Source organism: Chelonia mydas, chromosome 8 (genome assembly GCF_015237465.2).
Source record: "Chelonia mydas isolate rCheMyd1 chromosome 8, rCheMyd1.pri.v2, whole genome shotgun sequence".
Lineage (NCBI taxonomy): Eukaryota > Metazoa > Chordata > Testudines > Cheloniidae > Chelonia > Chelonia mydas.
This window is the reverse complement of record NC_057854.1, coordinates 40,455,930-40,479,214: the sequence shown is the minus strand read 5'-3', so window position 1 is coordinate 40,479,214 and position 23,285 is coordinate 40,455,930. Positions and strand designations below refer to the sequence as shown.

General features: G+C 47.6%; 1 protein-coding gene across 12 annotated transcripts in view; it reads right to left on the bottom strand.

The window, feature by feature from the left end:
- Window positions 1-23,285, bottom strand: part of ATF6 (activating transcription factor 6) — a 386,674-nt gene that overhangs the window by 324,699 nt on the left and 38,690 nt on the right. For all 12 annotated transcript variants that reach the window (XM_037907733.2, XM_043552969.1, XM_043552971.1 and 9 more), the window contains exon 7: window positions 3,897-4,048. In XM_037907733.2, coding sequence (XP_037763661.1) covers window positions 3,897-4,048 — 152 coding nt within the window. The remainder of the gene's footprint in view (window positions 1-3,896; window positions 4,049-23,285) is intronic.

Here is a 23,285-nt window from a genome sequence, read left to right as displayed (position 1 = left end):
GCTAGAGAGGTGACAAGCTGTGCCTGTTCTTTCTCCTTTCCTTTCCCTACTCTCTTCTTCCTATCCTCTAACCACAATGAAATAAAAATACCAATGTCCACATAACACTGGGCCAATTCTTCACCCCCTCATTTGCTTGTATGTTGTATCCCCATCCTCTACCCTTTGTCTGTTCGTCCGAAGGGATCACGTCTCTGCTGTGTTTGTACATCACCCAGCCCAACTAGTGCTATTATAATACAAATATTTAGTAACAGTAAAAGGTGGAAGAAGAGGATAATATACTTTCCTATTTTACAACTGGAGGACTGAGGAACAAAGAGGTTAAGTGTCTTGCCCAGGGTTACCCAATTAGTCTGTAGCAGAGCTCAAATCTCCCAAATCCCAGTCCAGTGCCCTAACTTCAGGGCCAGCCCTCCTCATCTGGGGTATGCGTGCACTTCCAGTTTCAGGCCCAGAGTACACAGAAATAAAGACCATCAGTAAAATCTTCATCCAAACACTTCAGAACTTTCTAAAATAGCATGGGTTTGGTCCTAGAGATGGGTGAAGGCCCACAAATGTGGGGCTGGGGTGTCTTAAATTCAATGATTTACCAATGACAGACAGACAGACACACACACACAGAGCTTCTCAAACTTCATTGCACCGCGACCCCCTTCTGACAACAAAAATTACTACACGACTCCAGGAGAGGGGACAGAAGCCTGAGCCCGCCCAAGCCAAAGCCTGAACCCCACTGTCCTGGGTAGAGGGGCCAAAGCCAAAGCCCAAGGGCTTCAGCCAGAGGAAGGGGGCCTGTAACCTGAGCCTCGCTACTCAAGGCTGAAGCCCTTGGGCTTCAGCTTCGGCCCCAGGCGGTGGGGCTCTGGCTTTGACTTTGGCCCTGAGCTCCAGAAATCTAACGCCAGCCCTGGTGACTCCATTAAAATGGGGTCGTGACCCACAGTTTGAGAACCACTGGACTGTCTTAAAAATAAAAGGTATCCAGCAAAATGACACACCCTCTTTCCTGGTTAGACATTAGGAAAATATTTTGTCCTGGATAGTTAGACAATGCAACTGTTTGCCAAGTGAGGCTTCTGAGCCCCAGATACCAGTGGTGTGAAAGCACCTATCATTTCAGAGCTCCATCCAGCAGAACCAAGACACCTTCTTCCTAAGGAAGCACAGCCCACAAGCACTCCCACACCATGTGCCAGCAGCTGAGGGGACAGGTGGTTTCAAACCAAAAATAACTACCATAAAACAGCTGGAACTTACATCCATGCCTTACAACCATCCCAATGTGTAGAAAGAATAGTAAATATGGCAGACAACCAGCTTGGCTTAACAGTGAAATCGTTGCTGATCTTAAACACAAAAAAGAAGCTTACAAGAAGTGGAAGATTGGACAAATGACCAGGGAAGAGTATAAAAATATTGCTCACGCATGCAGTAGTGAAATCAGGAAGGCCAAATCATACTTGGAGTTGCAGCTAGCAAGAGATGTTAAGAGTAACGAGAAGGGTTTCTTCAGGCATGTTAGCAACAAGAAGGAAGTCAAGAAAAGTGTGGGCCCCTTACTGAATGGGGGAGGCAACCTAATGACAGAGGATGTGGAAAAAGCTTAATGTACTCAATGCTTTTTTTGCCTCTGTCTTCACAAACAAGGTCAGCTCCCAGACTACTGCACTGGGCAGCCCAGCATGGGGAGAAGGTGACCAGCCCTCTGTGGAGAAAGAAGTGGTTCGGAACTATTTAGAAAAGCTGGACGAGCACAAATCCTTGGGGTCAGATGCGCTACATCCGAGAGTGCTAAAAGAGTTGTTTCAGAGTAGCAGCCGTGTTAGTCTGTATCCGCAAAAAGAAAAGGAATACTTGTGGCACCTTAAAGCAGTGGTCTCCAAACTTTTTGGCTCACGTACCCGCATGGTGAAGACCGGAAGACCTGCCACAGATGCGTCACCGAAGGAAGAAGACCAGAAGACCAGCCGCAGGCGCACTGCTGATGGAAGAAGACCGGAAGACCTGTCACAGACGTGCCACCAATGGAAGAAGAACGGAAGACTTACTGCAGGTGGGCCGCCGAAGGGGAACACCAGCTGTGGACCTGTAGAGCTGCCAACAAAGAAAAAAACGGCAGAGTGCCGTCCGGCAGCGCTCCTGGTGCCGCGCACCCCCTGGGATCATCTCACACAACCCAGTTTGGAGACCACTGCCTTAGAGACTAACAAATTTATTTGAGCATAAGCTTTTGTGAACTACATCCAATGAAGTGAGCTGTAGCTCACGAAAGCTTATGCTCAAATAAATTTGTTAGTCTCTAAGGTGCCACAAGTACTCCTTTTCTTTTTTTCTAAAGGAGTTGGCGGTTGTGATTGCAGAGACATTGGCCATTATCTTTGAAAACTCATGGCGATCGTGGGAGGTCCCGGATGACTGGAAAAAGGCTAATGTAGTGCCCATCTTTAAAAAAGGGAAGGAGGAGGATCCGGGGAACTACAGGCCAGTCAGCCTCACCTCAGTCCCTGGAAAAATCATGGAGCAGGTCCTCAAGGAATCAATTCTGAAGCACTTAGAGGAGAGGAAAGTGATCAGGAACAGTCAGCATGCGTTCACCAAGGGCAAGTCATGCCTGACTAATCTTATTGCCTTCTATGATGAGATAACAAGCTCTGTGGATGAGGGAAAAGCAGTGGTCATGTTATTCCTTAACTTTAGCAAAGCTTTTGATACGGTCTCCCACAGTATTCTTGCCAGCAAGTTAAACAAGTATGGCCTAGATGAATGGACTATAAGGTGGATAGAAAGCTGGCTAGATTGTCGAGCTCAACTGGTAGTGATCAATGGCTCCATGTCTAGTTGGCAGCCAGTATCAAGCGGAGTGCCCCAAGGGTCAGTTCTGGGGCCGGTTTTGTTCAATATCTTCATAAATGATCTGGATGATGGTGTGGATTCCACCCTCAGCAAGTTTGCAGATGACACTAAACTGGGAGGAGAGGTAGATACGCTGGAGGGTAGGGATAGGATAGAGAGGGCCCTAGACAAATTGGAGGATTGGGCCAAAAGAAATCTGATGAGGTTCAACAAGGACAAGTGCAGAGTCCTGCACTTAGGATATAAGAATCCCATGCATCGCTACAGACTAGGGACCGAATGGCTCGGCAGCAGTTCTGCAGAAAAGGACCTAGGGGTTACAGTGGACGAGAAGCTGGATATGAGTCAACAATGTGCCCTTGTTGCCAAGAAGACCAATGGCATTTTGGGATGTATAAGTAGGGGCATTGCCAGCAGATCGAGGGACTTGATCGTTCCCCTCTATTCGACATTGGTGAGGCCTCATCTGGAGTACTGTGTCCGTTTTGGGTACCACACGACAAGAAGGATGTGGAAAAATTGGAAAGCATCCAGCAGAGGGCAACAAAAATTATTAGGGGACTGAAGCACATGACTTATGAGGAGAGGCTGAGGGAACTGGGATTCTTTCGTCTGCAGAAGAGAAGAATGAGGGGGGATTTGATAGCTGCTTTCAACTACCTGATAGGGGGTTCCAAAGAGGATGGATCTAGACTGTTCTCAGTGGTAGCAGATGACAGAACAAGGAATATTGGTCTCAAGTTGCAATGGGGGAGGTTTAGGTTGGATAGTAGGAAAAACTTTTCACTAGGAAGATGGTGAAGCATTGGAATGCGTTACCTAGGGAGGTGGTGGAATCTCCTTCCTTTGAGGTTTTCAAGGTCAGGCTTGACAAAGCCCTGGCTGGGATGCTTTAGTTGGGGTTGGTCCTGCTTTGAGCAGGGGGTTGGACTAGATGACCTCCTGAGGTCCCTTCCAACTCTGACATTCTATGATTCTATGACTGTTTGCCTGGTGGCTTGGAGGAGGGGTTTAGCCAGTGCTATTTTACCACTCACTGAACTGCTTCCTGTAGCTGGTGCTACGTTCACAGTGTGACTGGGCAGCTGCGTGGCCCCTCCAGTGACAGCAATGACCGGCTGTGATGCAGGGTGAACGGCAGGACTCTGGAGCTGTACCACAGTGGACTGAGAAAGCACCAGTGGCTGACCTAGAATGGAGACAGAAAGACAATGGTCACTGAGTGTTCAGTGGGGAATGGGGAATATGTTTTTATACTATCAATTTGTGGGGGGTGGTTTTGATGTGAGGGTAGGGAGGCTTCACTCCCAAAAGCACCTGGCACTGCTCTCTTTGGATTCAGTTCTTAAGCATCAATATACTCTCAAATAAAACTCAGTTAAACAAAACAAGTCTTCAGGGTTCTATATTTATTCCCACAATTGCATATCAGTTTATAAATCAAAACACAGCTCTTCCATCTGCCACACCACAAATTTAATCTGGGATCAGATAATTCATCTAGACTTTTTCTGCTTCTTACACTATAACTGGTAGTCAGATTTTGCACTGAGAATTTAGCTGGCACTTTTGCTAATAATACACAAAGCAGAATAGAGTTCAGATCACTCTCTCAGAATTGTGCTGGCTCCTCCGGGCTCACAAGAGTAAACACCTGTTGGTGTCACTACGACAAGTGTAACAGCCTTAACAAGGCTGTGATCCCTAAGCCTTTTAGCACCCATCAACCCTTAACCAGGGGGCGGGGCTACTCAGGGCTACTCAGGGAGATCAAGGCTTTAAAAAGCCTGCTCCTAAGTGACCAGAGGAGCAGCTAACGGGAGTTTTGCGAGGGAGTTTACAGGGGTAGTGTGAGCAGGAGCTAGAACTCAACTTTCTTTAAACTTAAAAGCCAAAAACACACCCTTGATATAAACAAAACAACAACAAAGAAACCAGTTGCAGGAGGAAAAAGAGAATACAGGCAGAAGTCCAGCAACAGAATGGGGGCTACCCAGTTTATTGCACCCAATGCAGCATGTATGATTACTGCCCTATGGGCAGTTGGTGTATGTGTGCATTCGGTGCACGGAGCTCCTGGCCTTCAGAGACCATGTACGGGCTTTGGAGACCAGAGTGGCTGAACTGGAGAAGCTGAAGGAGACAGAGAGGTATGTAGATGAGACTTTCCAGGACACAGTAGAACGGTCCCACCTCTGACAGCCTCTGTGCTGTTGAGGAGGATGAAAGTCCCAGGGAAGGAGAACATCTAACTGGAGCAGAGGGAAACAATCCCATAGTTGGGACCCTCCTTCAAGATGATGTTATGGTATCCTCTTGCACTGAGGATACCTCTCCAGAAGAGGGAACTCCAGCTATTAGAAAGAGACAGGTATTAGTAATGGGCGATTCGATCACTGGAAACATAGATAGCTGGGTTTGCGATGACCGGGAGAACCGCATGGTGACTTGCCTGCCTGGTGCGAAGGTTGCGGATCTCTCGAGACATCTAGATAGACTTATGTGTAATGCTGGAGAGCAGAGGATGGTCGTGTACATGTAGGTACCAACGACATAGGGAAGGATAGGAGAGAGGTCCTGGAGGCCAAATTTAGGCTGCTAGGTAAGAGACTGAAGTCCAGGACCTCCATGATAGCATTATCTGAGACGCTCCCAGTTCCATGCACAGGGCCAGTTAGACAGGCAAAATTGCAGAGTCTCAATGCGTGGATGAGACAATGGTGTAGGGAGGAGGGGTTTAGATTTATTAGGAACTGGGGAAACTTTTGGGAAAGGGGGAGCCTATACAGGAAGGATGGGCTCCACCCAAACCAAAATGGAACCAGATAGCTGGCACTTAACATTAAAAAGGTTGTAGAGCAGTTTTTAAACTAAGGGCTGGGGGAATGCCAACAGGTATGGAGGAGCACATGGTTTGGACATCCCTTAGGGGTGGATCTATTAATAGAGAATCTCTATGTCCTAGTGAGGACAAGAGGATGGAAAATGATAAAATACAGGCAGGGTCTGATCAGAAACAGTCAAATAAAAAAGAGTCCCATTCAGTTACATCGTGTAATGGCAGACAGCTAAAAGGAGACACATTTTTAAAGTGCTTATACACCAATGCTAGAAGTCTACATAATAAAATGGGTGAACTAGAGTGCCTTGTATTAAATGAGGATAGTGATATAAAAGTCATCACAGAACCTTGGTGGAATGAGGCTAATCAATGGGATACAATAATACCAAGGTACAAAATATATCAGAAGGACAGAACAGGTCATGCTGGTGGGGGAGTGGCATTATATGTGAAAGAAGGCCTAGAATCAAATGAAGTAAAAATCGCAAATGAATCAAACTGTACCATAGAATCTCTATGGATAGAAATTCCATGCTCTAATAATAAGAATATAGCAGTAGGGATATATTACCGACCACCTGACCAGGATGGGGATAGTAACTGTGAAATGTTCAGGCAGATTAGAGAGGCTATTAAAATAAAAAACTCAGTAATAATAATGGGGTATTTCATATATTGACTGGGTACATGTCACCTCAGGATGGGATGCAGAGATAAAGTTTCTTGACACCTTAAATGACTGCTTCTTGGAGCAGCTGGTCCTGGAACTCACCAGAGGAGAGGCAATTCCTGATTTTGTCCCAAGTGCAGCACAGGATCTGGTCCAAGAGGTGAATATAGCTGGACTGCTTGGTAATAGTGACCATAATATAATTAAATTTAATATCCCTGTGGCAGGAAAAACACCACAGAAGCCCAACACTGTAGCATTTAATTTCAGAAAGGGGAACTACACAAAAATGAGGTGGTTACTTAAACAGAAATTAAAGGGTACAGTGACAAAAGTGAAATCTCTGCAAGCAGCGTGGAAACTTTTTAAAGACACCATAATAGAGGGTCAACTTAAATATATACCCCAAATTAAAAAACATAGTAAGAGCACCAAAAAAGAGCCTCCGTGGCTAAACAACAAAGTAAAAGAAGCAGTGAGAGGCAAAAAGGCATCCTTTAAAAAGTGGAAGTTAAATCCTAGTGACGAAAATAGAAAGGAGTATAAATATTGGCAAATGAAGTGTAAAAATACAATTAGGGAAGTCAAAAAAAAATTGAGGAACAGTTAGCCAAAGACTCAAAAAGTAATAGCAAATTTTTTTTTAAGTACATCAGAAGCAGAAAACCCGCTAAACAACTAATGGGGCATTGAACGATCGAGGTGCTAAAGAAGCACTCAAGGACGATAAGGCCACTGCGGAGAAACTAAATTAATTCTTTGCATCGGTTTTCACTGCTGAGGATGTGAGGGAGATTCCCAAACCTGAGCCATTCTTTTTAGGTGACAGATCTGAGGAACTGTCCCAGATTGAGGTATCATTATACGAGGTTTTGAAACAAACTGATAAATTAAACAGCAATAAGTCACCAGGACCAGATGGTATTCACCCAAGAGTTCTCAAGGAACTCAAATGTGAAATTGCAGTACTACTAAATGTAGTCTGTAACCTATCATTAAATCAGCTTCTGTACCAGATGACTGGAGGATAGCTAATGTGACACCAATTTTTAAAAAGAGCTCCAGAGGTGATCCTGGCAATTACAGGCCTGTAAGCTTGACTTCAGTACCGGGCAAATTGATTGAAACTATAATAAAGAACAGAATTGTCAGACATAGAGATGAACATAATTTGTTGAGGAAGAGTCAGCATGGTGTTAATAAAGGGAAATCATGCCTCACCAATCTACTAGTATTCTTTGAAGGGGTCAACAAGCATGTGGACCAAGGGGATCCAGTGGATATAGTATACTTAGATTTTCAGAAAGCCTTTGACAAGGTCCCTCACCAAAGGCTCTTATGCACAGTAAGTTGCCCCGGGATAAGAGGGAAGGTGCTCTTATGGATTGGTAACTGGTTAAAAGATGGGAAACAAAGGGTAGGTATAAATAGTCAGTTTTCAGAATGGAGAGAGGTAAATAGTGGTGTTCCCCAGGGGTCTGTTCTGGGACCAGTCCTATTCAACATGTTCATAAATGTTCTACAAAAAGGGGTAAACAGTGAGGTGGCAAAATTTGCAGACGATACAAAATTACTAAAGATAGTTAAGACCCAGGAAGACTGCGAAGACCTACAAAAGGATCTCTCAAAACTGGGTGACTGGGCAACAAAATGGAAGATGAAAATAAAAGTTGATAAATGCAAAGTAAAGCACACTGGAAAACATAATCCCAACTATACATATAAAACGATGGGGTCTGAATTAGCTGTTACCACTCAAGAAAGAGATCCTGGAATCATTCTGGATACTTCTCTGAAAACATCCACTCAATGTGCAGCGGCAGTGAAAAAAGCGAACAGAATGCTGAGAAAAATTAAAAAGAAAGGAGTACTTGTAGCACCTTAGAGACTAACAAATTTATTTGAGCATAAGCTTTCGTGAGCTACAACTCACTTCATCGGGTGCACCTGATGAAGTGAGCTGTAGCTCACAAAAGCTTATGCTTAAATAAATTTGTTAGTCTCTAAGGTGTCACAATACTCCTTTTCTTATTTGTGGATACAGACTAACACAGCTGCTACTCTGAAACCTGAGAATAATTAAGAAAGGGATAGATAATAAGACAGAAAATATCATGTTGCCTCTATATAAATCCATGGTACGCCTACATCTTGAATACTGTGTGCAGATGTGGTCACCCCATCTCAAAAAAGATATATTGGAATTGGAAAAGGATCAGAAAATGGCAACAAAAATTATTAGGGGTATCAAACCGCTTCCATATGAGGAGAGATTAATAAGACTGGGACTTTTCAGCTTGGAAAAGAGACGGCTAAGGGGAGATATGATTGAGGTCTATAAAATCATGACAGGTGTAGAAAAAGTAGATAAGGAAGTGTTGTTTACTACTTCTCATAACACAAGAACTAGGGGTCAGCAAATGAAATTAACAGGCAGCAGGTTTAAAACAAATAAAAGGAAGTATTTCTTCACACAACGCACAATCAACCTGTGGAACTCCTTGCCAGAGGATGTTGTGAAGGCCAAGACCATAACAGGGTTCAAAAAAGAAAAAATCCAATCAGGTGTGTACGCGCGCACGTGCACGTTGGCTGGAAGATTTTTCCCTTAGCAGCATCCGTCGGGTCGGCCTGGGCAGAGGGGTAGGAGGGTGGGTATTGGAATGGACATGAACAACACATCTCGAAGAATAACAGTTACGAGAAGTGAGTAACTGTTTTTTCTTCTTCGAGTGCTTGTTTATGTCCATTCCAATCAGATGACTCCCAAGCCAGATTTAGAAGGTGGGGTCAAAGCTGTCCACTGATTGGAGTACCACTCTTCCAAAGGCAGCATCGTCTCTGGCCTGACAAGTGATTGCATGCTGCATGGCGAAAGTGTGTATGGATGACCACGCTGCCGCGCTGCAGATTTCCTGGGTGGGAACTTGAGCCAGGAATGCCGTCGATGAAGCCTGCACCCTGGTAGAATGCGCTGTTATCTGGGGCGTGGGAACCCCTGCTAGACTGTAGCATTCACTAATACAGGCCACAATCCACGATGAAATTCGCTGGGCTGGAACTGGCTGACCCTTCATCCTGTGCCACTGCAAAGAAGAGCTGGACTGACTTCCTGAATGGTTTCATCCTCTCGATGTAAAAAACCAGCACTCTGAGGATGTCCAGACTGTGGAGCCTCTGCTCCCTGGCTGCTTGAATGAGGTTTAGGGTAGAAAACTGGAAGGAAAATGTTCTGGTTGATGTGGAACTGCGACACAACCTTCGGGAGGAAAGCCAGATGGGGTCTGAGCTGAACCTTGTCCTTAAAAAATACGGTGTAAAAATGGAATATCGACACCTTCCATCTTGATCCCTGGCCCTGTCAGGAAATGTGTCGCCATATGTCCTATGCTTTTCCAGGGATACCTGGGCCGGAGGATCCCAAAAGAAAAAAAAAGGGGTGGAGTGTAAGGATAAGGGGTGGAGTATCAGAGAGAAGGCTTTGAATTCTTTGACCATGGGATGGTGTTCCAAGAAGGAGGAGTGCTAGGCAGACACGGGCTCCACCTAACGAAGAGAGGGAAGCAGGCTGGCTTCGCAAGCAGGCTCACAAACCTAGTGAGGAGGGCTTTAAACAAGGTTCACTGGGGGAAGGAGACCAAAGCCCTGAGGTAAGTGGGGAAGTGGGATACCGGGAGGAAGCACGAGCAGGAGAGCGCAAGAGGGGAGGACTCCTACCTCATACTGAGAAAGCGGGACGATCAGCGAGTTATCTTAAGTGCCTATACACAAATGTAAGAAGCCTGGGAAACAAGCAGGGAGAACTGGAAGGCCTGGCACAGTCAAGGAATTATGATGTGATTGGAATAACAGAAACTTGGTGGGATAACTCACATGACTGGAGTACTGTCATGGATGGACATAAACTGTTCAGGAAGGACAGGCAAGGCAGAAAAGGTGGGAGAGTTGCATTGTATGTAAGAGAACAGTATGACCGCTCAGAGCTCCGATATGAAACTGCAGAAAAACCGAAGGTTTCAGAGTAGCAGCCATGTTAGTCTGTATCCGCAAAAAGAACAGGAGTACTTGTGGCACCTTAAAGACTAACAAATTTATTTGAGCATAAGCTTTCGTGGGCTACAGCCCACTTCATCGGATGCATACAGTGGCAAATACAGTACGACGATTTTATATACACAGAGAACATGAAACAGCGGGTGTTACTATGCACACTATAACAAGAGTGATCAGTTAAGGTGACCGATTACTAGCAGGAGACAAAAAAAACCTTTTGTAGTGATAATCAAGGTGGGCCATTTCCAGCAGCTGACAAGAATATGTGACGAACAGTAGGGGGGAAAAATAAACATGGGGAAATAGTTTTACTTTCTGTAATGACACATCCACTCCCAGTCTTTATTCAAGCCTAAATTAATGGTGTCCAGTTTCCAAATTAATTCCAATTCAGCAGTCTCTCGTTGGAGTCTGTTTTTGAAGCTTTTGTTGAAGAATTGCCATTTTTAGGTCTGTAATCGAGTGACCAGAGAGATTGAAGTGTTCTCCGACTGGTTTTTGAATGTTATAATTCTTGATGTCTGATTTGTGTCCATTTATTCTTTTACGTAGAGACTGTCCAGTTTGACCAATGTACGTGGCAGAGGGGCATTGCTGGCACATGATGGCATATATCACATTGGTAGATGTGCAGGTGAACGAGCCTCTGATAGTGTGGCTAATGTGATTACGCCCTATGATGGTGTCCCCTGAACAGATATGTGGACACAGTTGGCAACGGGCTTTGTTGCAAGGATAGGTTCCTGGGTTAGTGGTTTTGTTGTGTGGTTGCTGGTGAGTATTTGCTTCAGGTTCGGGGGCTGTCTGTAAGTAAGAACTGGCCTGTCTCCCAAGATCTGTGAGAGTGATGGGTCATCCTTCAGAATAGGTTGTAGATGCTTGATGATGCGCTGGAGAGGTTTTAGTTGGGGGCCGAAGGTGACAGCTAATGGCATTCTGTTACTTTCTTTGTTGGGCCTGTCCTGTCATAGGTGACTTCTGGGTACTCTTCTGGTTCTGTCAATATGTTTCTTCACTTCAGCAGGTGTAGTTGTAAGAATGCTTAATAGAGATCTTGTTGGTATTTGTCTCTGTCTGAGGGGTTGGAGCAAATGCGGTTGTATCGTAGAGCTTGGCTGTAGACAATGGATCGTGTGGTGTGGTCTGGATGAAAGCTGGAGGCATGTAGGTAAGTATAGCAGTCAGTATGTTTCCGGTATCATAGAATCATAGAATATCAGGATTGGAAGAGACCTCAGGAGGTCATCTAGTCCAACCCCCTGCTCAAAGCAGGACCAATCCCCAATCAAATCATCCCAGCCAGGGCTTTGTCAAGCCTGACCTTAAAAACTTCTAAGGAAGGAGATTCTACCACCTCCCTAGGTAACGCATTCCAGTGTTTCATAGATTCATAGATTCATAGATATTTAGGTCAGAAGGGACCATTATGATCATCTAGTCTGACCTCCTGCACAACGCAGGCCACAGAATTTCACCCACCACTCCCACAAAAAACCTCACACCTATATCTGTGCTATTGAAGTCCTCAAATTGTAGTTCAAAGACCTCAAGGAGCAGAGAATCCTCCAGCAAGTGATCCGTGCCCCATGCTACAGAGGAAGGCGAAAAACCTCCAGGGCCTTCCAATCTGCCCTGGAGGAAAATTCCTTCCCGACCCCAAATATGGCGATCAGCTAAACCCTGAGCATATGGGCAAGATTCATCAGCCAGATACTACAGAAAATTCTTTCCCGGGTAACTTGGATCTTACCCCATCTAAAACCCATCACAGGCCATTGGGCCTATTTACCATGAATATTTAATTACCAAAGCCATGTTATCCCATCATACCATCTCCTCCATAAACTTATCGAGTTTAATCTTAAAGCAAGATAGATCTTTTGCCCCCACTACTTCCCTCGGAAGGCTATTCCAAAACTTCACTCCTCTGATGGTTAGAAACCTTCGTCTAATTTCTAATCTAAATTTCCTAGTGGCCAGTTTATATCCATTTGTTCTTGTGTCCACATTGGTACTGAGTTTAAATAATTCCTCTCCCTCTCTGGTATTTATCCCTCTGATATATTTATAGAGAGCAATCATATCTCAATCAATCACCACCCTCCTAGTGAAAAAGTTTTTCCTAATATCCAACCTAAACCTCCCCAACTGCAACTTGAGACCATTACTCCTTGTCCTGTCCTCTTCTACCACTGAGAATAGTCTAGAAACACCCTCTCTGGAACCACCTCTCAGGTAGTTGAAAGCAGCTATAGGGTGGTGTTTATGTGAGCATCGCTTATTAGCACCGTAGTGTCCAGGAAGTGGATCTCTTGTGTAGACTGGTCCAGGCTGAGGTTGATGGTGGGATGGAAATTGTTGAAATCATGGTGGAATTCAACAAGGGCTTCTTTTCCATGGGTCCAGATGATGAAGATGTCATCAATGTAGCGCAAGTAGAGTAGGTGCATTAGGGGATGAGAGCTGAGGAAGCGTTGTTCTAAGTCACCCACAAAAATGTTGGCATACTGTGGGGCCATGTGGGTACCCATAGCAGTGCCGCTGATCTGAAGGTATACATTACCCCCAAATGTGAAATAGTTATGGGTGAGGACAAAGTCACCAAGTTCAGCCACCAGGTTTGCCGTGACTTATCGGGGTACTGTTCCTGATGGCTTGTAGTCCATCTTTGTGTGGAATGTTGGTGTAGAGGCCAAAATAAACTATTTCCCCAAGTTTATTTTTCCCCCCTACTGTTCCTCACACGTTCTTGTTAACTGCTGGAAATGGCCCATCTTGATTATCACTGCAAAAGGGGTTTTTTTTCCTCCTGCTGGTAACAGCTCACCTTAACTGATCACTCTCTATATAGTGTGCATGGTAACACCCATTGTTTCATGTTCTCTGTGTATAAAAATCATCCTATTCTATTTTCCACCGCATGCATCCGATGAAGTGGGCTGTAGCCCATGAAAGCTTATTCTCAAAAAAATTTGTTAGTCTCTAAGGTGCCACAAGTACTCCTGTTCTTTTTGAGAAAAACCTGAGAGTCTCTAGATTAAGTTTAGAAGTGTGAGCAACAAGGGTGATGTCATGGTGGGAGCCTGCTACAGACCACCAGACCAGGGGGATGAGGTGGAAGGGGCTTTCTTCTGGCAACTAACGGAAGTTACTAGATGGCAGGACCTGGTTCTCATGGGAGACTTCAATCACCCTGATATCTGCTGGAAGAGCAATACAGCAGTGCACAGACAATCCAGGAAGTTTTTGGAAAGCATAGGGGACAATTTCCTGGTGCAAGTGCTGGAGGAACCAACTAGGGGCAGAGCTCTTCTCGACCTGCTGCTCACAAATCGGGAAGAATTAGTAGGGAAAGCGAAAGTGGATGGGAACCTGGGAGGCAGTTACCATGAGATGGTCGAGTTCAGCATCCTGACACAAGGAAGAAAGGAGAGCAGCAGAATACGGACCCTGGACTTCAGAAAAGCAGACTTTGACTCCCTCCGGGAACTGATGGGCAGGATCCCCTGGGAGAATAACATGAGGGGGAAAGGAGTCCAGGAGAGCTGGCTGTATTTTAAAGAATCCTTATTGAGGTTGCAGGAACAAACCATCCCAATGTGTAGAAAGAATAGTAAATATGGCAGATGAACAGCTTGGCTTAACAGTGAAATCCTTGCTGATCTTAAACACAAAAAAGAAGCTTACAGGAAGTGGAAGATAGGACAAATGACCAGGGAGGAGAATAAAATATTGCTCACGTATGCAGGAGTGAAATCAGGAAGGTCAAATCAGACTTGGAATTGCGACTAGCAAGAGATGTTAAGAGTAACAAGAAGGGTTTCTACAGGTATGTTAGCAACAAGAAGAAAGTCAAGGAAAGTGTGGGCCCTTTACTGAATGAGGGAGGCAACCTAGTGACAGAGGATGTGGAAAAAGCTAATGTACACAATGCTTTTTTTGCCTCTGTCTTCACGAACAAGGTCAGCTCCCAGACTACTGCACTGGGCAGCACAGCACGGGGAGGAGGTGACCATCCCTCTGTGGAGAAAGAAGTGGTTCGGGACTATTTTAAAAAGCTAGACGAGCACCAGTCCATGGGGCCGGATGCACTGCATCCAAGGGTGCTAAAGGAGCTGGCGGATGTGATTGCAGAGCCATTGGCCATTATTATAGAGCTAATGGGGGGAGGGATAGCTCAGTGGTTTGAGCATTGGCCTGCTAAACCCAACGTTGTGAGTTCAATCCTTGCGGGGGCCATTTAGGGATCTGGGGCAAAAATTGGGGATTGGTCCTGCTTTGAGCAGGGGGTTGGACTAGATGGCTTCCTGAGGTTCCTTCCAAACCTGATATTCTATGATTCATGGTGATCGGGAGAGGTCCTGGAAGACTGGAAAAAGGCTAATGTAGTGCCCATCTTCAAAAAAGGGAAGAAGGAGGATCCGGGGAACTACAGACTGGTTAGCCTCACTTCAGTCCCCGGCAAAATCATGGAGCAGGTCCTCAAGGAATCCATTTTGAAGCACTTAGAGGAGAGGAAAGTGATCAGGAACAGTCAGCATGGATTCACCAAGGGCAAGTCTTGCCTGACTAACCTAATTGCCTTCTATGATGAGATAACTGGCTCTGTGGATGAGGGGAAAGCAGTGGACATGTTATTCCTTGACTTTAGCAAAGCTTTTGACACTGTCTCCCACAGTATTCTTGCCAGCAAGTTAAAGAAGTATGGGCTGGATGAATGGAATATAAGGTGGATAGAAAGCTGGCTAGATCGTCGGGCTCAACGGGTAGTGATCAATGGCTCCATGTCTAGTTGGCAGCCAGTATCAAGCGGAGTGCCCCAAGGGTGGGTCCTGCAGCCAGTTTTGTTCAGTATCTTCATAAATGATCTGCAGGATGGCGTGGACTGCACCCTCAGCAAGTTTTCAGATGACACTAAACTGGGAGGAGTGGCAGATATGCTGGAGGATAGGGATAGGATACAGAGGACCCTAGACAAATTGGAGGATTGGGCCAAAAGAAATCTGATGAGGTTCAACAAGGACAAGTGCAGACTCCTGCACCTAGTACGGAAGAATCCCATGCAGCGCTACAGACTAGGGACCAAATGGCTAGGCAGCAGTTCTGCAGAGAAGGACCTAGGGGTTACAGTGGACGAGAAGCTGGATATGAGTCAACAGTGTGCCCTTGTTGCCAAGAAGGCTAATGGCATTTTGGGATGTATAAGTAAGGGCATTGCCAGCAGATCGAGAGACTTGATCGTTCCCCTCTATTCGACATTGGTGAGGCCTCATCTGGAATATTGTGTCCAATTTCGGGCCCCACACGACAAGAAGGATGTGGAAAAATTGGAAAGCGTCCAGCAGAGGGCAACAAAAATTATTAGGGGGCTGGAGCACATGACTTATGAGGATAGGCTGAGGGAACTGTGATTGTTTAGTCTGTGGAAGAGAAGAATGAGGGGGGATTTGATAGCTGCTTTCAACTACCTGAAGCAGGGTTCCAAAGAGGATGGATCTAGACTGTTCTGGGTGATAGCAGATGACAGAACAAGGAGTAACGGTCTCAAGTTACAGTAGGGGAGGTTCAGGTTGCATGTTAGGAAAAACCTTTTCACTAGGAGGGTGGTGAAGCAGTGGAATGGGTTACCTCGGGAGGTGGTCGAATCTCCTTCCTTAGAGGTTTTCAAAGTCAGGGAAATGACAACGCCGTGGCTGGGATGATTTAGTTGGGGACTGGTCCTGCTTTAAGCAGGGGGTTGGACTAGATGACCTCCTGAGGTCCCTTCCAACTCTGATATTCTATGACTCTATGATTCTATGGTATAGATATTCAGGTCTGTCTGCAAAGGCCTATACTTTAAGAATTTAGGTGTACTTCTATCACTTAGCTAGTTATAGAGGTATAAAAGAAAGAATCAAAATCACTGTCTGCCGGTGTAAGAGCCTTCTTTTACTGTGACAGTCTGAGGCCCTGTTCTTAGGCTAAGGCCTTTGGCTAAGCAGCTGGGAAGCTGGGAAGCAAATGGTCACATCCTCACCAGTCACACTGACATAAGGTGCTACTGGGCTGTAAGGAATACAATCCTGTCCTGATAATGCCTATCACCTCCAGAGAAAGGGAAGAGCCTAGAAGATGTAAAAGGAAACTTAGTTTGATTGCATCCTGTCTGGGAAGAACTCATTTATCAATAGCTGGGATGTGAAATCCTCATTTCTTTGTTGTCTCTGTAGTCCCCATTTTCCTATTTCAGAGTGGTAGCCGTGTTAGTCTGTATCAGCAAAAAGAATGACGAATATTTGTGGCACCTTAGAGACTAACAAATTTATTTGGGCATAAGCTTTCGTGCCCAAATAAATTTGTTAGTCTGTAAGGTGCCACAAGTACTCCTCACTTCCCTGTTGTTTTTCTGTATAATCTCTGTCTGGTTCTGTGATTTTTCTGTCTGCTGTATAATTAATTTTGCTGGGTGTAAACCTAATTAAGGTGGTGGGATATAATTGGTTAGATAATCATGTTACAATGTGTTAGGATTGGTTAGTTAAATTTCAGGAAAATGATTGGTTAAGGTATAGCTAAGCAGAACTCAAGTTTTACTATATAGTCTGTGGTCAATCAGGAATTAAGGGGGGGAATGGGAACAGGGAATGGGAGTGGGGGAATTGGAATTATGTTTCGCTAAGGGGGGGAATAGAAACAGGGAATGGGAACAGGGACACAGGTAAGGCTCTGTGGTGTCAGAGCTGGGAAGGGGGGCACTAAGGAAGGAAATTGGAATCATTGCTTGCTGGAAGTTCATCCCAATAAACATCGAATTGTTTGCACCTTTGGATTTCAGGTATTGTTGCTCTCTGTTCATGCGAAAAAGACCAGGGAAGTGAGCGGCTGAAGGAATAAGCCCTCTAACAGCCCTGAGCTCAGACACCATCCGGGCTGAGGTTACTGCCACCAGGAACGCGACCTTGTAAGAGAGGTAGAGCAGGGAGCATGTTGCTAAAGGATCAAAGGGATGCCCCATGTGTCAAGAGAGGACCAAGTTGAGGTCCCAGGCAGGAACCGGTCGGGGGACGTGCAGGTACAACCTGTCAAGCCCCTTCAGGAAGCGGCTGACCATAGGGTTAGCAAAAACTGAGCTGCCCTGTGCCCCTAGATGGAAAACCGAGATGGCAGCCAAGTGCACTCTTATAGAAGGCAATGAGAGACCCTCCTGCTTCAGGTGTAAAAGATAGTCCAAAATGTGGGGCACTGAGGCTCGCGTCAGGGGCGAGTCGCGCTGTGCCAATCAGACTGAAAATCTGTTCCACTTGGCAAAGTACGTGGCCCTCGTCGAGGGCTTCCTACTGCCAAAGAGGACTTATCTGACCTGGTCTGAACAGGAAAGTTCCAAAGGGTCAACCATGGAGCTTCCATGCTGTGAGATGGAGCGACTGCAGGTTCAGGTGTTGTAGACGTCCGTGGTCCTGTGTGAGAAGGTCCGGGAAGAGCGGTAAGGTAATCTGGCTCCCACGAACATGTCTAGGAGAGACGTCCACCAGTGCTGACGGGGCCAGGCCGGTGCTATGAGAATGACCTGAGCACGTATAGAAGGCCCCCCCAATGGAGGAGGAACACGTCCACTGTGGAACGCAGGCTGTGATTCTGGAAGGAGCAGAACTGCTGACACTTCCTGTTGCGTCGCGTGGCAAAGAGGTCGATCAAGGGACATCCCCACCTCTGGAAGACTGAACATGCGACGTCCGGGCGAAGGGACAACTCGTGACTGCGGAACGATCTGCTGAGGTGGTCCAACAGCTTGTTCTGAACCCCAGGGAGGTACGATGCCTGCAGGTCGACTGAATGTTCTACACAGAAGTCCCTTAGCATGAGGGCTTCCTGGAACAGGGAAGAGGAGCGTGCAACCCCATTTGTTGATATAGAACATCGCAGTCGTATTGTCCATCATGACCGATACGCATTGTCTGGTTAGATAGGGGTGGAATGTCTGGCACACTAGGCGCACCGCTCTGAGCTCTCTGACATTGATATGGAGTCGGAGATCTGCTTGCGACCAGAGGCCCTGAGTCCTGTGGTCCCCCAGATGAGCTCCCCATCCCAAAACTGACGTGTCCATCACCAGCACCAGGGATGGCTGTGGGGCAGCGAAGGGAACTCCTGAGCACACCTGCTGAACATCTGTCCATCACTGGAGCGAGTCGAGGATAGGGCAAGGCAGGGTCATGATCCTGTCCAAGTTGTCTCGGGCAGGTCCGTATACAGACGCAAGCCACGACTGAAGCAGCCGAAGCCTAAGCCTGGCATGTCGTACCACATATGTACAGGCTGCTATGTGCCCAAGAAGTTTCAGGCAATTTCTCACGGTGGTGGGGAACTGAACAAGTCCCTGGATCATGCTGTTGAGGGCCTGAAATCTCGCCTGCAGGAGGAATGCCCTAGCTTGGGTTGAGTCCAGTACCATCCCTATGAACTCTATCCTCTGGACTGGGGACAGAGTCAATTTTGCTTCGTTCAGGAGCAGACCCAGGTTCTTGAAGGTGGCTCTGATAAACACAACCTGAGCTTCCACGTGTGCCCTAGAGTGGCCTTTGATCAGCCAGTCGTCGAGGTACAGAAACACCTGTACCTGATGTCTCCACAGAAAGGCGGCGACGATTGCCATGCACTTCGTGAATACGCAAGGTGCTGCTCACAGGCTGAACAGGAGGACAGTAAATTGGTAATGGGACCCATTTGACCACAAACCGGAGGAAGTTTCTGCGGTTGTGTGTGATTGCAATGTGAAAATATGCATCCTTCAAAACAAGGGCAGCATACCAGTCTACTGGATCCAGTGAAGGAATGGAGGCCAGGGAAACCATGCGGAACCCGAGTTTCCTCACGAACTCTTTGAGGTCGTGCAGGTCCAGGATAGGCCTAAGGCCGCCCTTGGCTTTCGGTATTAGGAAATAGTGGGAATAGAATCCCTCTTCCCTGTGTTCCAGAGAAACCTCCTCCAACGCCCCTAGTGCTAGAAGCGATGGCACCTCCTGAATGAGAAGCTGCTCGTGAGAAGGGTCCCTGAAGAGGGATGGGGAAGAGGGGTGGAAGAGCAGGAGGGCACAGAACTGGATGGAGTATCCCCTCTCTACCATGCGGAGCACCCAGCAGTCCGAAGAGATATGGGACCATGCATGGTAGAAGTGGGATAGTCAGGAGGAAAAGGTAAGGCGGGGTAGATCCAGTCTCTGATCCGGAACGCCATCCTCAATCGCACCTTCAAAAGGCTGGCTTAGGGCCAGGGGGAGGCTTGGGCTGGCCCGAGCTTTGACAAGTGGAGGGGTGTTGCCTCCTCCTGCCGCTCCTGTTCCTCCTCCAAGAACCATCCTGGCGGTTCTGTTCCTGGAACCTTTGAGGAGGTTGTGGGTGGAAGTGTCTCCGCTGCATGGTGGGGGTGTGCAGGCCCAAGGATCTGAGGGTGGCCCAGGAGTCTTTTAGGCTGTGGAGCTGTTTGTCTGTCTTCTCTGAAAACAGAGTCTCACCCTCAAACGGGAGGTCCTGAATCATTTGCTGGACCTCATAGGGTAACCCCGAAACTTGTAGCCAAGCCCCACGTCACATAGCTACCCCCGTCACTATCACTCTGGTGGTGGAGTCTGCAGCGTCTAATGGTGCCTGCAAGGAGGTCCAGGAGACCAGTTTCCCTTCTTCCACCAAGGCAGTGAACTCCAACCAGGAATCCGAAGGGACAAGCTCCTTGAACTTAGCCATTGCTGCACAGGTGTTATAAGAGTACCTGCTCACAATGGCCTGTTGGTTAGCAATATGGAATTGCAAACCACTGGTTGAGTAGACCTTTCTACCCACAAGATCAAGGCATTTAGCATCCCTATTCTTTGGGGAGGGACCCTGGAAGCTCTGTCTCTCCCGCTGGTTAGCTGCATCAACCACCAGGGAGTCAGGAGGCAGGTGGGAGTACAGATGCTTGAACCCTCTGGAGAGCACAAAATATCGTCATTCGTTGCGTTTAGCAGTAGGTGGCAAGGATGCTGGCATCTGCCACAGGGTTTTAGTGGTGTCCAAAACCATCTTTATAAGGGGCAAGGCTATGCGTGAAGGTCCCGAGGGTGCGAGGATGTCCACCATGGAATCTGTGTCCTCTACCACCTCCTCAGCCTTGATGCCCAGAGGACAACAGAGTCTTGCAGCAGTTGCTCCGCAGGGGCTATGGCCACCCCCACCAACGCTTCATTCGGCGACAAGGAGGAGGAAGCATGTGCCAGTACTGGAAGCTCCCTACCATCTGCCCCTGAGGGGTCACATGACTCCCGGGGCAGCGTTGGAGGAAGTGGTGCTGCTGACGGTGCCAGGGCCATAGGTATCAGAACAGGCATCAGCATCATCAACAGTCTCATCGGAGGGAGTTGTGTAGGCACATTCACAGGAGCCGCCAGAGTCGAGGGGCCCGGTGCCGACATCGGCGCCATAGGTGCCTGCAGCGAGGTCAACGTCGACAAGGGTGCAGGCATGGGAGATGGGTGTGTCGATGCTGTGAAAGGCGGTGCCGAGGTCGGAGCCGACGACGGAGCTGGAGACAAAGGCATCGGGACCATAGGCAACAAGGGCAGATGCACAGCGGAAGGTGGCACGAAAGTGGCGGAGGCCACGGAAGATGTTGCTGAGCATGGACGTGGTGAAAAGCCCAGGGGGTCCAGAAGGGCCACTAAGGTGGGTTCTGCCCTGCGGAGGCCATGCCTGAGGCGCTCTTCTGTCTCTACCAGACCTCGATCTACGACTTCTGCTCCTACTCAGACTCCAAGGTCTAAGACACTGAAGACCACGGAGGAGCCGATCCTCAATGCCCCAAACGTCGAGAGCTTGGGGAGCGGGTAGGCGCTGATGGACAAGGCGAGGGGGAGTGTCTTGACATCATAGCCAGCTTCCCCTTCAAATGTACCAGAGGACGCAGATCCACCAGCTCTGTGTAGGTGCCGGTGATCCAGGCGGGGCCAGACTCAACTGCCGCACCTGGGCAGGAATTGACATGGCCCCGGGAGGAGATCCCGAGGAGTGGCCCACCTGGGGTCGCACATCTCACAGCTTAGCCAGAGGAGAACAGTTGTCCGGCTTCCTCTTATTTTGAGGCATCGGCGAGTGGGAGCAGTGACTACTGTCGGATGGGCCCAGTGAGGAGCCGTGACAGTGCCGAGCATCCCGGGAAGAGTTCTTCCTTGGCGCCGAGCTCGCCAACGGCGCCAGAGAGCTCCGCGTCGAGGACGACGCTGTAGGGGTCAGGTCTCTCGAGCCTGGCTCAGAGTGGGGGCGTACAGTTGCCTCCAGGAGGATCACCTTGAGCCGCTGTTCCCTTTCTTTAAGAGTTCTTGGACAGAACTTGCGGCAGATCTTACAGCGATCTTTCTGATGGGTGTCCATCAGGCACCATAGACACAACGAGTGCAGGTCACTCTTCGGCATGCGCTTGGCACAGGCCCACACAGTTCTTGATACCCGAACACTGCGGCATACCATGGCACCGGGAACTGGACTAAGGGGGAAAACCCCCAACAAACTCTAAACTAAACTCTAGTAACTTGAACGACTCTAAGAACTATATACAACAGAATAGAGAGAAAACTTGCTGAGCAAGAGCCAAGGGAACTTCCAGCCACCGTCACTGGCGGTACGAAGGAACTGAAGTGGTGGTGGGTCGGCAGGGCTATATATTAGGCGCCATGAGGGTGCGACTGCATGGGGCGCCCAGGCCGACCCGACGGATGCTGCTAAGGAAAAAGTCTTCCAGCCAACGTGCACGTGCACACACCTGATTGGAATGGACATGAACAAGCACTCAAAGAAGAACTAGATAAATTCACAGAGGATAGGTTCATCAATGGCTATTAGCCAGGATGGGCAGGGATGGTGTCCCTAGCCTCTGTTTGCCAGAAGCTGGGAATGAGCGACAGGGGCTGGATCACTTGATGATTACCTGTTCTGTTCATTCCCTCTGGGGCACCTGGCACTGGCCACTGTCGGAAGACAGGATATGGGGCTGACCCAGTAGGGCCATTCTTACGTTCTTATGTTATGTTCTTATCATTAACTCCAAATATGACTAATGTATAGCACTTTATAAATATTAACTAGTCTATTAAATATTCTTCTCACCCCCCCAACAGAGGTGTTATCCCCAGTAAGAGATGGAGACACCATGGCACAGACAGACAAAGTGACTTGCCCAAGGATACCACAGGAAATCTGTTGCAAAGCCAGGAATAGAACACAGGTGCTTTAACTCTGGGGAAAAAGGCTACTTACCATTAGATGTAGCTCTTCGAGAGTCTCCTCTGCACAGTCACACTCATGGGATTCAAGGCAAGTGCACTGCAATGATCCAGAACCTAATGCCCCACTGGGGCTTGCACAAACATCACTTCGAGGCACTGAATGTTCAGAGGTTATATAAAGGTTGGTGCTAGCCCTAAGCACCTCAGTTCCTCTCTCCTCAGCTCCAGTCCAACCACATGCAGGGAACTCCAAGAAGGAGGGGAGTGTGAACATGAGGAATCATCCCTTGAAGAACTACATTTATTGGCGAACAACCTCTCTTTCTGCAGGGACCTCTGCTGTGCGGAGCCCCCACTTCACACTGGTAATGGGAAAGAGCCACTGCTGCCTCCAGTGGGCCCTGATTAATTAGAGGGTAAGCTGAAAAAGGAGCTTGTCCCACCACCCGCACAAAAAAATTAACCCTGACTTGCTGTGGCAGCCCACATCCTATTGGAGGATGGGAATGGTGCTCCAGAGCAGGAGATTAACCCTGCCCATGTGGGGACAGCAGTTGGTTGCATGCCATCTAGTTGGCGGTAGGCCAACTGACTGGCACAGGGCAGTGCTGGTAGAAGGTTGTAC